Here is a 17,120-nt window from a genome sequence, read left to right as displayed (position 1 = left end):
GGTGACCATACTGCTTTGTTCTTATATTTAATGTTACAGTGTATTGAACAAGAGTAAGCACATATTTTGGATTAAACTTGCAACTGCTATTGTTCAATTTTTTTTTTTTTGAAAGTAAAGTATTTCATAGAAAAAAAAAGATTACAAAATATTTTAAATGCACTTCAGAATTCAGAATTGGAGAATATTTCATAAAGAGGTAATGCAGTGCAACTTCATGTAGAATTGAACTATAAACACATGAAGATTTATATTTCTTAAGACAATTCTCATCAGAAACTTGGCTGATGTTAACTGATACATTAAGTTCCATAGGATTATCCTATTTTTTATCATGCTTGTGTAAATGTGAAGATTATATGGAAAGCTTTCTTTACGCTGTAAGTATTCTAGCTGAAAGTATGGTAGCCAACTCTTTAGTACATCCTATGCAGCAAAAGATTCACCCATAAAAGAGTCTCATCATCCAGCAACAACAGCCTGATCTTCTTGTAGTATAGTAGGAGAAGGGTTGAATGTAAGAAGGTGGAGCTGGAGCTGTTATTAAACCATAATTAATTAACAATGTGTTTCCTAGTAAATTTTAAGAATTGAGAAAATGCGTGGAATGTTGTCACAGACAACCAAGTATGTTCGTTTTGATGTATACGATCAAGCAAATTAAACAGAGATGGAGGGACACGATCATCCACAGAAGAGATGTGGTTCACATGACTGGAAAGGCTTTGCAGTCAAAGGTGAGACTGAGACCTCAGAATATGGGAGAGCCAGTTTGGAGGTCTTAACTTAAGGGTAGGAGTATGTGATTTGTATGGGTTACCTGGCTCAGTGTTCTGCTTCGCATAAGTCAGAGCAGAGGCTTGATGGTCTATTTCCTATAAAGACAACAGGTATTCAATTAACAGGAAAATAAATAATATTTATGTTTTCATAGAAATTCTGTCATGAGTTTTACACTTCTTTTGTAACTTCAGGCTGCTTTTAAAAAGTTGGTTTCAAAGGGCCAATATTAACAAACAAAAAAAGCGTTTTAAAAAATTTAAAGAATTTCCTGGGTGCTGTAATTAATTATATACTTTGATAAAAAAATATCCTATACTTATCAAGTATTTTATTTCATTAAATTAAATAATACTTGATTTCTAAAGTAAAGTTGTGATTTCAAATGTATGATTCAGCAAAAATAGCTTTTGGTTATAGCTTAACAGATAATTTTGCATGATGGTGAATGCACAGATATTTCAGGCATCCCATTTTGATTTGAAGCTCATTGAAGTAACTAGGAAGATTCCGGCTAGATTCACTAGGTTTGGAAGTCAGAAGTTCTATATCTCAGTGTTTGAAAAACTGACATATCAGGCAAGTAAATACAATTTTCCAAATCAAGTAATAATGTTTGCAGTGTCATTAAAAGAATAATTTGAGAGCTCCTTCAACCTTTCCTCAGAAGCTAATTGTCTTTATTTATTAACTTCTATAAACAAGAAGCAGCTGCTCAAGATAAGAAGCTTTTGTCACTAGTCCCCCATTAACACAACGAGAATATAAATGATTAAATAAAGCTGATTAAAGGTAAAAGAACACTGGGAATGTGTACAAAACAATGTCATGGGGAATGAAGTACCAAGAATTTATTATACTTGAAGAGAAGAAAGAAGTATAATAAATTTTGAGCAACGCCTCTTATTAACTTTAATGTGGACTTGAGGAGCTTAAAGTCAGAGATTCAGATTCTGTCACTATCAAAGTAAACAGAAGGTTTTCTTAGTGACTCCTGTAGACCTCACGTATCAACACAACTTTAAAAAAAAAGAAAAAAAGAACTAGTGGGAAAATACAATTAGGTCCTATGACAGAATTAATAAGCGTGTTTCTTTCTGGCATCAGATTAGGGTTTGGATCTTGAATACGTCAAATAATGAATAATGAAAAAAAGCAATTAGGATTGGTATACTCAAATAGAGTATTTAAACAACAAAGCACTCATTCAGTAGCAAAATCTTGGATGGATTATACATTATCCAGGAAGAGAGGTTATTTTTCTCCCTAGGTAGTAGAGATGCACCCTGCTTCTACTGGCAACAGACACTGAGGGAGAGCAGCTCCTCTAAAATATGAAGCTGTAAAAGTACATACAAATCTAAAGCAGTATAGTTATGTACTGTTTTTAATACTTGTGATAATATTTGTAATTTTCTCAAAACTTCCACTAAAATGGAAACAATCATAGAATCAAAAAATAATTTAGGTTATAATGGACCTTTGCAAGTCATCTGCCCAAACTAGGTTCATGTTCAAAGTCTGGTCAGGGCCTTGGATCACCAAGCTTTTAACACCTCCAGTGATGGGGATTCTACACCTCACTCATCAACTTCTCATAGTGTTTGGCCACTCTCACCGTCAAGAATTTTTCCCTTTCTCTAATCAAAATTGCTATGATATGACTTCTGCACCTGTTTCTTGTCCTTTTACTGTTCACCTTGAAGAAATGTCTGGGCCTAACTTCCCTACATCCTTCCAGAATGTATTTGGAGACAGCATTTAGATTGCCCTTTGGTCTTGTGTTCCTCAGCCTAGACAAACCCAGTTCCTTTCAGGCTGTCATCACATGTTGCATGCTCCAGCCCTCTGATCATCTTGATGGCTTCTCATCACTGGATTTGCTCTAGTCTGTTGATAACTCTTTCATACAGATGATTCAAGTCCAGACACAATGTCCCAGATGCCATTTTGCAAGTACCAAACATGGGAGAATATTTGCTGTCCTTGACCTGTTGGATGCTTTTTTCCTTAGTCCTCATTTTGACTCCAGCCCCAAGGTAACATTGCTTGAAGCCCTTCTCACTGGGTCAGCAAATCTGTTGCCTAAGATGTCACCCATTATTTTCTCTTAAATCCCATCTCTCCCCAGCTGCCATCCATCCTCAAAGAGGATCTGGTGGCTGTAAAATCCTAACCCTGCCTATCCGGCTGCACCAGCTGTTCAGCCAGGTGTTGACCTGCGGGAGGCATCTGCTTCTAACCAAGCCTTTCCCCTTGACTGCAGGGTCCAGAATTTTAAATGATCTTTTATTTCTAGGAGAAAAAGAAAGCTTCCAGAATGACATTCCAGTTTGAATTTATCTAATTAAGGATGAGTGGCTTAAATAAATTAGCTATTGCTGACATTTTATGTACTTTCACTTAATTTAGTTAATTTACTTGAGTGAAAGCAATAAATTTACAAAGAGTCACAGTATTCCATAATGATTTTTTTTTTAAAAGGAATTTATAAAGGCAGTTGATTTTATTTTTAAAAAAAGTATTTATGTTGTAAACTGTTCAAACACAAGTATCTGTAGATCATCTTGACAGCTCTCTGGTTAAAATCAGGTAAAAAAATCAAAATAAGGTAAAAAATATTAGAAGATTATTATTTTGAACTTTATTTGGAATAAGTCGAAAACTTCCTTCCCTCTAAAGTTCTTGGTCTCCTTGCAACAGTTATGATCAAAGATAGATAGATAGATAGATATTAATAAGCTAAATATAACTTATAAACTGATAACTAAGTTTTAGAAAGGAAACTTAATTGTGCAGCTATTTAGTTTCATGCAGACTTTTAGACGGCTTTTTCTATCCCTTAACAGAAAAGAAGGAAGGTAGGCTCATTAAAAATAAAAAGAACAAAAAAGTGACATTAAAGGTTTTGCTTCTCATAATAATGGAAACAGTAGATTAGATCATTAATAAGGAAAGAAAATGTTTTAAAGACCATGTGACTGAAGAAGTGAGTAACCCAAACCAAATCAACCCTTGCCAGCAAATTAATTTTGCTGGTTTAAATAGGCTAATTCCAACAATAGAAAATTCTTCCTTTCCAACAGCGCTATCTTCCTCACCAGGTGTCTCTCTTTCCATCACCTCTGTGGACTGAGAGAATTCCTTCCCTGCTTTCCCAGCTGTCTTCTCTTCATCAGTCTGCAGTAATGCTGGTCTCTCTTTCTTAGCCTGGTGCCTGTGTACGCCAGATACTTGTCCCATCTAATGGGACAAGTGTATTCACAGGAGAAATAATACTTGTGCCATCTAATGATCATGTGTAGTCACAGGAGAAATAATCCCCATCTTTATCCAAAACCTCTTCTATATGAAAAAACCCTACTGTGAAGTTCATTCTTTGACTTGTTTTAATGCCAAATAATAAGCAGAATAATAAGTAATAATATCATATTTTAAAAAAATCTGTAAACCTATCCACTATATCTAAGAGGAAGAGAGGGTAGATGAAACATAACAGGGATCAACTTAGAGATGCAAATTATCTCCTTTACCTTATGTGGTGGGTTAGCACAGGCTGCCTGCCAGATGCCTACTTACCGACTACTGACCCAGCTGCTCTCCCACTCACCCTCCTCAGTAGGAGGGGAGGGGGAAATAAAAAAAAAAAAGCTCGTAGGTCGAGCTAAGAACTGTTGGCTGGAACCAGTTGAAGCTGGAACCAGCTGTGTCTGGTATGGGGCAGCCCCTGGCTGCTTCTCACACAGGGCATTCCTGTTCCTGCCTTCCCACTGCCAACACCTTTCCAGTGACACCAAGTACACCTCAATGAATCGACATGCAAAAATCTACTCATTAAAATCTATCATAACATATCTAAATATTAGGCTCCAGAAATTCATAACCGTTGTGTAGCTTAAAGCTGATTGTGTCTGAACTGTAAACCGGGGTATATGCTTAACCTCCAAGACATACAGAAATTTCTTGTCCATACTAGCGCAATGCCAAATCCAGGTACTAATCTCTGCTGAAATACTAATGGAGCCTTGTGGCTCTGGCTTTGAAGCTCAGGCACTCTTATCTTTCTTCTGACTAGAATATATCATTCAAACCTATCCTTAGATGCTACAGACTGCCTAGCATGGTTGATGCTTTGTGTGAGCCAAACAGATTTAGCCTTTGTGGGCGACACTTTGTGATATATGGAAAATCTTTACAGTAAGTCTTCAAATGTTTATCTTTCACTGCAATGAATTCAAAATCACAACTGTAAGCTCAGGGTTACTCTATGCAAAATTAAGTTTTCTGGAAATGTACTGCTAATACATCACAAAACTTTTCAAAAGCATGGACTTCTGTTCACAAGAGCAGTGGAAGAGGATGCTAAAATTCGTATTAACAAACCTGTTAACCTTAATGCAGTAGTCATGTGGTACCAAGTGGTAGTAACAGTACAAGCAGAAAACTTGGAGATTACAAAGTAAATTACAAACTCTTGAAATCTGCCCAGTCATCTGTCCAATGAAACAAACCAAAATAACAACTTTATGAAAGGCTATTGTGAAGCAAATGGCATAACCCAAAAATCGACAGGAGAGTAAAACCCCCAGACTTTTATATCTTACATCCAGCAGCTTTTGAAGCCCAGTGTCCATTCCGAAATAAGTACAGAGAGCCGTTAAGAGTTAGGAAGAAGCTGTAATGAGAGACCTTTGAAAGGTTAGTTTCACTCCTTTGGACAAGGATCCTCTCTGTTTTGATTGCTGTGATGCATCATAGGGCTAATAGCAACAGGACAGACCATGTGAGACACTGCCCGGCTGCAAAGTTCATCCCATAATGGGAAGCGGGGTCATAACACACCTGAGCTGCCGATCCTGTGAGCTGCCAGGGCACGCTCAGCAGGTACGGGTTACTGGCAAGGCAGCCCAGAGAAAGTACACAGGAACTCCCCATCCTACCTGGGAGAGCAATAGCTTTAATGTTCTACTCTGTTTTGGAATAACTTATATTGTGACATTGACCTTTCTTGTTGAATGGACATTATGATTTTTATTCAGGAAATGAAGGAAAAATTTGCCAAAATATTTATGCTTAACACTGACTTTCAAATAAGCACAAAGAAGAATGGCGTTAAGGAATTCATTTAATAGGTGTTATTATATTTACTTATACTTCTGGAAAATACTGATAGACTATATGTATTTAAAAAACACAAACAACTCAAAACAAGAAGATTCCACTGCCAACCAGAAAAAGAGAAGGTAAAGAAAAAAAAAAAAAAAAAGATTAAACAAAGTCACCAGAGTATACAATGATTTAATTTTACTGATCTTTATTTTCATGTTTCTAAATAATTAGATTTTGAGATGCCATAGATTTTCAGTTTTAGTATTTATTTTATAGTCAGGAAAAAAACAACAAAAAATAAGATTTCTAACATTTGAGACAAATACAGATGTGACTTGAAGTAAGACAACAGTAAATGAGGCTTTTGCATTTTCTTTTTGAAAAAATGCAATGAAAAGGGAAGAAACTGTACAACCATCATCACTCATGTGGCAACAATAGATCTGACTCTGCAGCAGCCAAAACAGCTTCTTTAAACTGTACATTGCTAGGCTTAATAAGAACTGAAAAATTCAGACAAAGAAAGAAGATAATTTTTCTCTTTACTGTTTCCATATAACTCCATTTTTCCTTATTGTCTTTCTTCTAGCGAGTGTGCCTCATCAGCCTAGACTGCTGCTTTCAGTATCTGTTTTGCCAGTGTGATGCAAGACATTAACTGTTGCTTCTGGTGAAACCAAAATGAGATGACAAGCAGAACATTAAAGTGATCCTTTAATTTCATCTCCAAAGATGAAAAGTAAACACAGCATGTTCATGCAAGGCTTCCTCTAAGGATATTGTTGTGCTGGAAATCATCTGAAGAATGAAGACCGAATCTGTTTTCGTAGGGTGTATGGTCCTATTTGTTATTCCAGAAAAGTGTTTTGGCTCACTGTCTGTAAATCAAAGTGGCTACAACCAGTAAAAAAGAATGCTTGTAAGCTTACAAAAATCTTCATAATGAAATAGAGAGATAGTAGAGAGTTATACACACTTAGATAAATACAAAGCACCTCCCTGAATAAATAGTATGAGGAAAAATAATCTCAACTGTATAGGATTTCAAGGTGTTAATCTGAAGACAATTACAGAAAAGTGGATCTTTGTCAGGGTTCCTGAGATACAGAAAGAGGAAATACATGAACCAAATGTTCCTGTTGTGCCTGTGAGTTTGTAAGGAAACGTCTTTTGTGGTTTTGCATTGTTAAAAGGCAATTTATACATGTAGTTATCTGACAGCAGATGCTGTCATCTGACTTTAGTGCCTTAATCTGCTACTAAAAACAGCTTTATTTTTCTCTTTCTGATAAAAAAAAATAAGGTTGCATTTATTGTATGCAGGTCTCTCTTTGTGTTAAAAAGTTATTTTAATGTTGCAGATCTTCCAACTATTGGCTCAACCGCATCCAGTCCTTTCTCTATTGCAATGAAAATGGCCTCCTGGGAAGCTTTTCTGAAGAGACTCACACATGCACCTGCCCTAATGACCAGGTTGCCTGCCACGGGTTCCTTCCCTGCACGGTTGGAGATGGCTCGGCGTGCCTGAGCTGTGCTCCTGACAATCGCACCCGCTGTGGGAGCTGCAATGCTGGCTACATGCTGAGCCAAGGGCTTTGCAAGCCTGAAGTGGCAGAATCAACAGAGCACTACATTGGGTTCGAGACAGATCTTCAGGACCTGGAAATGAAGTATTTATTGCAGAAGACAGACCGGAGAATTGAGGTCCACGCCATTTTCATCAGCAACGACATGCGCCTCAACAGCTGGTTTGATCCTTCTTGGCGCAAGCGGATGCTCCTTACTCTTAAGAGTAACAAGTACAAGTCTAGCCTGGTCCATATGATACTGGGCCTCTCCCTTCAAATTTGCCTGACTAAAAACAGCACCTTAGAGCCTGTTCTTGCTGTTTATGTCAACCCTTTTGGGGGCAGCCACTCTGAGAGCTGGTTTATGCCTGTGAATGAAAATAATTTCCCAGACTGGGAGCGGACTAAACTGGACTTACCCCTTCAGTGTTATAACTGGACGCTGACTCTGGGCAACAAGTGGAAGACATTTTTTGAAACTGTACACATCTATTTGAGGAGTCGAATAAAGTCAAATGGTCCAAATGGCAATGAGAGCATCTACTATGAACCCCTGGAATTTATTGATCCCTCAAGAAATCTGGGCTACATGAAAATCAATAACATCCAAGTGTTTGGCTACAGCATGCACTTTGACCCAGAAGCAATTCGAGACTTGATTTTGCAGCTCGACTACCCCTATACGCAGGGATCACAGGACTCAGCACTTTTGCAGTTGTTAGAGATACGGGATCGTGTAAATAAACTCTCTCCACCTGGTCAACGTCGTCTAGACCTCTTCTCTTGCTTGCTTCGTCATAGACTCAAACTGTCTACCAGTGAAGTGGTGAGGATTCAATCTGCTTTGCAGGCCTTTAATGCCAAATTGCCAAACACAGTGGATTATGACACAACCAAATTATGTAGTTAACCATAAATGTGAAGCACAACACAAAACCTTGAAGGAGTTTTTACAGTGCTTTTGTGGAACAGTTTATGTTTGGAAGAGTAAATTTAAATTGTCTTTTCAATATCTGTCTTATATCAGTCAATACTGTTGGATGGCAATTTACACACATGAACTTGCTGACAATGAATATATTATACCTGCAGTTTTGGTTTATGAATGAAATAAATACTGACACCAGTCTAGAAGACATTCTACTTTTTACAATAAATTTCATTTGTAATTTTATATGTTCCGTGGCAATGCTTTTGTGCATTACATCCTCTAGAGGGAACATAGAAGGATACCAATAAAATTTTGTAGCTGAACAGTTATTAAAAAGAAATGCTGTGGGATTCTTTTTTCTTACACAAAAGTAGTAAACTTCATATACTTTTGTGTGTGTTGAACACAGGAGGTGTAGTTAAAGAGAAGATAATGACTTGAGATTTTAACAGAAACTGTAGAAAAGTCAAATTTGTAGAGTATTTTATTCTTAGGATGTGGATCTGAATGTTCAGGCTGAGTTGAAGTGACAAATGTAGCGATGCTTTACTTGCTAGGTCTGAGATTTTCCTAAGGCATGCCCTTCTCCAGGCGCTTAATGTGACATACAGACTCCCAGAGTGGTAACATCGAATGCTGTATGATGAACAGGAGGTTGGTACTGGGAGAGGCACAGTAACAAAAGGCTGCATTAGCCCTATAGGATACAGGTGAGAGGCTGTCTTTGCAACTGATACTACTTATGCTACAAAAGAAGCAACCTTTTGTAGCCAAAGTACTTTTTGAAAGTCTCCCTAATCTTTTACTTTGCATATTTATAGAAAGAATTAAGCATATATACATTACCTCATCCCAAATACATACACTATAATATTAATCTAGAATTATCTGTTTTCAACTACCACGCTGATTAGATTCAAATTAACTTAAAACATTTCCCTGACAATGCAACTGTTTAATATGTGATTTTTTTTTCCATTGGTACAGATAATATCCTTTCAGTGCAAGGTTTTTAATTTACAGAGAATATACCCTTTTACAGATACATTACAGATATTGAAATCTAGTTTATGAAGTTAAAAGTGCAAATAAATGTTATTATCAATTAATGAAATTAATTAAGGGTGCATTACTCTGGATCAGAATGAGGTTCTTTGGAATATTACACATTCTAGCAGAAAAAAATACATCTAAGATGGCAGAACTTGGAACTCAAAAAGATTTTGCTACTTCTTGCAAGAGAATAGAACAAATGGCCGGGCTGTCAGAAGTCCTTGTTAGTAAACAGAGGGTAAAATGAAAGAAATTGATACAAAGTCTTTTAGTAACGTATCCTTACATTAAATCTTAATCTGTGTCATTAGTGTAAAAGCCAACCTGTTTTTCAAAATGGTAAGGAATAATGTATAAAACTACCATTTTATGTGCAAGCACAGAAAGAAAAAAACCCTTGTTTAATTCACTTAAAATTTTAATTCAAGTAGTCTTACATTATTTCCAATTAATTTCCATTTTATTAATTTCAATTTAGTTACATTACAATTTCATTTTGAATTGTAGCCTAATCTGAATTTAAAGTACAGTACACTCTTAACTTTGTTTCTAGCTAGGCCACAGCAGCACAAGAAATGCAATGTTTCATAAATACATGTAAGCAAAATAAAATGCAAGTCCTGAAACACTTCAGAAATCCAAGGAAAATCTTCTGTTCTTTACTGATTCCTGTCTTTCCTGATTTCACCAAATATTTATAAGGATTACTATTTCACCATCACACATTCAGAAAATTCCTCAGACCTTCTATATAAGGAATCCCCCCCAGAACTAAAATTAGTAATTTTTACTTATAATCGACCTCTAGACGAACTTCTGTTCACTACTTACAGCTTTGTTTTGCTGATAAATAATGTATCTCAGTCCCTTTTCCATGTGTCAAAATTTTGGCTTGCTCTTGCATTGGTAAGACCTTCTCAGTTAAGATTCTTACTATTTTCGTATTCATCTCCAAGTCTTTCCTTTGCTATGTCTTTGGCAACTAGAATAAATAGAAGAACTAGTGTGATTTTACTACTAAGTACCTTCTGTAGTCTTTTTAAATAAACAAGACTACGATGTATAAAATGAACAAAAAGCAAAATATCGTCTTCTGTTCATAGAAAGTAAAAGTTACAATAGAAATATGGGGCAATGATAAATAAATAATTGGCTTATGTTATTCCTTGACTAGGTAAAAATACTAATATGTCACAGTAAATTATCTGAGGGTTTCTTTTTGCCTCTCATGCTTCTTCCTAAAATAATTCCTCAATGACTATTTTTCTCTTTTTGGCTTGGGGTTTGGTTTTGGTTTGGTTTAAATATTTTTCTCTACCAAGATGGAAAGTTTGTTGCTATACCCAAATAGAATATAAAAATAAGAAGAAGCTGAAAAAGGTTTCAGTGAGACATCATTTAATTGCTACGCCACACATTAAGTGTATTTGACTGGACTAGTGCAAAACCCTTGTCATTACTGTGACTTTGTGCCAAATTAGAAGTGTGATACAACTTTCTTAACCTACTTATCATGAACTAGTTTCAGATTTTGGAACCTGCAGAATCTTGGAATAGTGAGAGTTTCTATTTTACCAAAACTAGATTCTGTAATGAGAAATATAAAAAATATTTGATAAATTATATTTTTTTAAAAAGTGAATAGTGAAAATAAAAAGTCACAGAATTGATCTGGTTCTTGAGTTCCAAACAAGAGCCAACAGTATTTCCCTTTTGATACTTTTCCAATTAAAATCTTTCTATGTTCTCAAAAAGCAAAAAGAACTTCAGGGTGTGTAAAAAAAGAGAGGTCTGAATAAATCAAAGCAGTCAAGGACTTGATCCATAACAAAATTTGGTAATAAGTTATGAATGCAATTGGGGGGAAGAAGGAACTGTGTCTGCATCTATGTATACTCATTTCCATCTGGACATTGCAGATAATATTTAGTGTATGCTGTACACCAGATCCTGACTGTTTTTTCGCTGTCCATTTCCCTTTGCATTCACCAATGCTGTTATTACCTGCCATTATAAACTGAAAAAAAACCCCAAAGGAAATTATAGTAATATATGGAACTGTACCATGACAACCTAAAATAATATTCAGAACAAACTTTAGTGACTACAGGTATAATAACCAGGTAGATATTAATTATAACACAGTGACCTTCCTGGTTAAGTGAAGGCAACTGTTACTTGACATAAAACTCTTATAACAGTATTTTCCAAGCAAAGAAAATTCAGATCATATCTGAAGTCTGGAAGCCAAACTGATATCTAGTTCAATTGCAGGAACAAACTGTAATAAGGATAGGAAAAACGTAGAAACCAGAATTAGGTTTGCCAGAGTGATCTAAATCTCTGAGTGACACAATTTGGAATACACAGGCTGAATTGAATCACATCAAAAATACCATGAAGATGAATAAACTTTCATTTCTCTCATTTCTTGCTGAAAAGATACAGGCAAAAAGAAAATGTGTTCAAGTTCTAGTGGTGTAGGGGAGAAGTGTAGTCGTATTTCAGGATGTTTTTTCCTTTGCCACAGAACAGTTATACTTGTACAAATATTTGGAGGAAGAGCCTTTGTTTCCAGAAGTATACACATATTGACTGTATTTATTGTGAAAGTGCTTATTCAGCAGATACTTCAAGTCAGTAAAGAGGCAAAAGCCAAGAGAAGCCGGTTTTTCCCAGGCTGAGTAAGCAGCCAGGCAGCTTGAGCAGGAGGGAGGCCAGAGATATACAGAAGGATGCTAAAACTGTCAAAAGGTCATCTACTTGAAAATACAGCACATACTCCAGGTCCAAAGCAAAACATAGCAGAGCACCGAGGAAGAAAAGTGTTCAACACCCACATCACTACCTCACTGAGCTACACCTAAACTATGAGCCCTGCGTGGCAATAGAGCTATGACAGTGGAGATAAATGTGATAAGGTGAAGGGTCAGTCTTTTACAATGCAGCAGCTATTGCAGATGACAGAACCTGAACTGTAGCTTGTGCTAGCACAGCCACCTTTATGAACGGGAGCATGCTTTAGATGGGGCAATAGGGGCTCCTGTCTCCTGCCAGGACAGTTAGAGTGCAAACGGGAAGCCAGGAAAAGTGGAGAGAGGGAAGGAACCAGGATCTCATTTTACTAGGCTCTTAAAGAAGTGGAAGAGAACCCCTATGTTCTGTTGTACTTACAACAAGAGACCAAGATCACTTTGTGTGTGGTCAGAGTTTGGCAACAAAAAATGTCATGGCTCCTTTTTAAATGAAAATCAGTGATATGAGAGACCTTGATATGGTGTTATTACTGCCACACACCACTGACTGAGACCTACAGCACAGGCTGTTTCTAGGGCTGCATGACTGACTTTGGGTCTACTCACCCAGCTTCATGTTCTAAGCAAGAAATCTATTCTAGGTGTGACATAGTAATCTAATGTTCTTCTGCATACAGATATCACTTATGAAGCAACCTATGACCCTGGGACACAGCGTATATAATGTTCACTTACCCACATTACAGAGGAGCATATGGCTTTCTGAGACATTCTAGAGTCACACATTTGGGAGGGTGGCCACACCAGAGACTACACTGCTTTGGGAGCGAGGGCGCGTCAAGGAGCAGGAGTTGTAATTTCTTTCTCTCCTCACCAAATCAACAACATTAAGGTGCAAATTAGGATTAAGGAAACAGTTTTACCACCCAGAAATGGTGCAAATTTTTCTTTCCCTACAGATTATTTCTTGGATGACAATGCACATCTAAAACTATCACTGCCTCTTGTCAACACACATATTCCTCATAATTTTATAACATGTTTTAGTACAACATATGCATATATGAAAGAGAAATACAGCCAAATGCAATGTTAGCAACGATAACTGGTGTGGGGTTGTCTGCTCTCTGGACACGGATGCACTGGTTGTTGTATGCCTGCCTACGATCTTCTCTTCAATGTACAGCAAATAGAAAAGAGGGTAAAACCACCTGGGAGGCAGAGATGGTTTTGCTCTGAAACAATACTCCCCCGAGGGTGCCTAATCTGGAGAGTGACCACCTTTCAAGCACATTACAAGACATTTCTCTTTTTTAAAACAGGCTTTTTGTCATTTCTCAGCTGACATGAAAGTGGAAGGAGAAGAGGAGGATCAAAACAAACCGAGGTGTACGCGTATCAAACTATGATTGTTCTGAGGGGGAAGGGGGAAGAACAAAGAATCTTTGAAGGCCTTTTGGGATCTCATCGCATCTGTGTAACTCACTCTAAGAGCATTTTGATACAACAGGGATAAATGCAGCAGCAGACCAGAAATACAAAGATGAGCTACAATCGCTTAGCATGAACATGACTTGACAAAATTGACCAGAATTAGTTTTCAACACACAAAAAAGTCTTACATCTCTGTCTCAGCAGAGAAGAAACTTTAAGCATTAAACGTGCATAAGAGAACAACAAAAGATAATTAGTATTATAAATGTGTAGATATTCATTTATGTGTCCTTTTTATTGAGCCTCCCCACATCCACTTCATTTTTTCAGTATGTCAGTTATGTATTAGGACTTGACTTCTTTGGCTACAAAATTAAGGCATTGTACCATGCAAGAAAATTATTGTTGTGTAAATAAGATTACCAAATATTTTTAAATAACTCTATGTCTCGCATACAAGTATAAATTTTCCAAGTAAATCCTTCCTTACTGTTAAACAAAACAAACAAAAAGAAAAACCCTAGAAGTAATAAAATGTAGTTAAGCCAATTTCCAGAAGGACATGACAGGTGATATAAGATGTATAGATCTTGCTCAATTAATAACATTAATTCAACCAGTTCTGTTTGCAGAAGCTGAAAGCAGTTCATATTCTATTCTAACAGTGTAACAAATTTATCACATCATTTAGTAACAACGTAAATTGCTTTGGTGCATATAAATGTTAAAATACATGCCATAGATTAAGCAGTAATTCTACACTGTGTTAGTGATCTGAAAATGATTCTTTTTTAAAAAAAAAAACAACAAAACAAAACAAAAAAAACACCACACCACACTGGTATTGTTCCATTGATGTTCTGTGAATTTAGTTCCTCTATTGCTTTCCAATGCTTAAGATTTCACTACCAAATCAGTATTTGTTGAGGGGACTAGATTGAAAGCATCAGATATGAACGTTCTTGTTTAACAGCAGGACATCAGATAGCATCACAGCTATCTTTTTATATTTGGATCTATAAAGTTAAGAAGAGGACTAAGCTACTAAGCATTTTAAAATGCTGACTTGTCAACACAAAATAGAAACTGGAAAGTATTAGAAGTTTTATCTGGACTAAAAGTCTCTAGACAACCAGAACTTAGTTACAGACATGGAAAATTACCAAACATTTATTTTCATGTATTATTTCTCAGCTTTAACAGTTTAAAATATCAGTGTTATTTCTAATAAGGCTTAGGTTAAATGGAATATATTGATGACTTTTTTTCCTTCATCAGGAAAGGCAATGTAATCCCTGTCATATTATCTTATTCGAATAAATTGGACTACTTCTATCACTTCAGTTCATCCCAGATATATTTGAAATGTTTTATGTGATTACTTATTAAAATAGCTGGATTATACACACACCACACACATACTTATTCCTTGAACTTGACTAGTTATTTTATTCTTTAAAAGGCAACTTTTAGTGTCTTTGATAAGGTTGGGAAAAGCTATTATATAATAAGAGCTCAAATACACTGAGCAGTAATCCCCCTGCAATTCCAGATATTTGACTTTAAGGTTAATAGATGTCATTTCCACCTAAGCTCTCTAGGAACAAGCGAATCATGAGGAGCTGAAGTTGCTTTGTAAGCAAGGTCTTCGTCACACTGATACATAAGGTAACACGTTTCAGATCACTGCAGCCATCCATACTTACATGGAGACATTCGTCTAGTAAATCTTAAGGCATCTAAAATGAAGGGTTTAAGATAGGAGCATAGGCTTCTTCTATTTTCAATGAAGCTCTGAAGGGAAATTCAGACATCTTAGTAGCCTACACCTGCCCAGCAGCTATCCAAAGATCCCAGTCTCCTAACCTCGGTTAGATATATGGTGTTGGACAGCCTGAATAGTCAAGCTTTGCATAAAAATAGGCAGAAGTCCTAAGGCTGTTATTACCCATTCTGTTCAACCTAGGGCCATTCCCTAGGGAAATCTGCAAAATAATTAAGAGACAGGAGGGAAGGAAGGAAGGGAGGAAGGAAGGAAGGAAGGAAGGAAGGAAGGAAGGAAGGAAGGAAGGAAGGAAGGAAGGAAGGACGGAAGGAAGGAAGGAAGGAAGGAAGGAAGGAAGGGAGGGAGGAAGGGAGGGAGGGAGGAAGGAAGGAAGGGAGGAAGGAAGGAAGGAAGGAAGGAAGGGAGGAAGGAAGGAAGGAAGGAAGGAAGGGAGGGAGGGAGGGAGGGAGGAAGGAAGGAAGCAAGGAAGGAAGGAAGGAAGGAAGGAAGGGAGGAATGAAGGGAGGGAGGAAGGAAGGGGAAGGGAGGGAGGGAGGGAGGAAGGAAGGAAGGAAGGGAGGAAGGGAGGAAGGAAGGAAGGAAGGAAGGAAGGAAGGAAAGCAGGCAGGCAGTGATTAAAAATATCCCAATCATTTAAAAAAAGCACAACAAAACAAAGAAAAGCAGTGAGAAGCCATTAAGGGCCACATTTAGCCACTGCATAATTATGCAGGAAGTTTCCTTGGTCAATGCATTGCAATTTAGCATGTTGTGATGTAGCTTAATGTGAACACTTCTGCAGAATCAGGCCTTAAGGAAATATTTTTTAAAACATTAGGAGAAAATATAAAATCTTCTTATGAAATATGATATTTGGACTTATAACTGAGTTTCCCCTGGTAAGTTCTGGGAAATTTCCCTAAATCAAATTAAACTCGGGGAGCTCAGCCTGCCTCATAAATCACTAGTCTGAACTAGGCATGCTTCAAGTGATGCATATCCAAGTCAGGAAGCATGATGATAAAGTTACTGACATGAAATGAGCCTGTTAGACCAGGATAAAACTGTGAACAGGCACTTTTCATACCTTGCCTAGACAACTACAAATGAGGCTAGTTTTCGTAAAGTATAGGATGAAGTGTCCACATGTGCAAGCTATATTGCTACAGTCCCATTTCATAATCAAAAACTTCTGCTCAAATAATTTTGAGGGTTACTGAAAACTTTGAATTTGAAAATGCTCAAATAAGTATCAGGTCTTGGATATTTACTTCTCCAATGTTTGTGCTAGCAGTAAGGAGGCAACTAGAGAACAAGCGAAATGCAATGAATGAAACCCCTTCAGCTTAAGGAGTTTATCACTGGAGTAAGAATGACATCTTCTTTGTCATTAAAAAAATAGCACTAATTCACAATGTAAAGCTACACTATATGACTGTGCAAGGCTTCATATAAAAACAAATAGATGCAGTGGATGGCATCTGTAACCAACTTCCCCTGGCTAAGAAAGCAGCAATGGAACTTGCCAGGTAATTGAACTTCACTTGGGAGCTGTTTGGTGGGTTCATAGTCTTGCAAGAAAGAACCTGCCTGGTGGGTGAAAGCACCTGTGCCTGCCTCCTAATTAGTATTTAATTGGCACTAAGGGAGCACAGTGACCTGGACTGCTGCAAATAGGGGCTGCCAAAAGTGATGTAGCAGTTTGCATGTCAGTTTGGGTGGGA

General features: G+C 37.0%; 1 protein-coding gene across 2 annotated transcripts in view; it reads left to right on the top strand.

Annotated features, from left to right (window-relative positions):
• Positions 1-8,724, top strand: part of BRINP3 (BMP/retinoic acid inducible neural specific 3) — a 214,003-nt gene extending 205,279 nt beyond the window's left edge. For both annotated transcript variants that reach the window (XM_037404617.1, XM_037404616.1), the window contains one exon: positions 7,251-8,724. In XM_037404617.1, the coding sequence (XP_037260514.1) occupies positions 7,251-8,367 (1,117 nt within the window). In that variant the 3' untranslated portion in view covers positions 8,368-8,724. The remainder of the gene's footprint in view (positions 1-7,250) is intronic.
• Positions 8,725-17,120: the final 8,396 nt, after the last annotated feature.

The sequence above is a fragment of the Falco rusticolus genome, chromosome 11, assembly GCF_015220075.1.
Source record: "Falco rusticolus isolate bFalRus1 chromosome 11, bFalRus1.pri, whole genome shotgun sequence".
NCBI lineage: Eukaryota > Metazoa > Chordata > Aves > Falconiformes > Falconidae > Falco > Falco rusticolus.
Note: the sequence above shows the minus strand (reverse complement) of the source record. Positions and strands in the feature narration are given on the sequence as shown.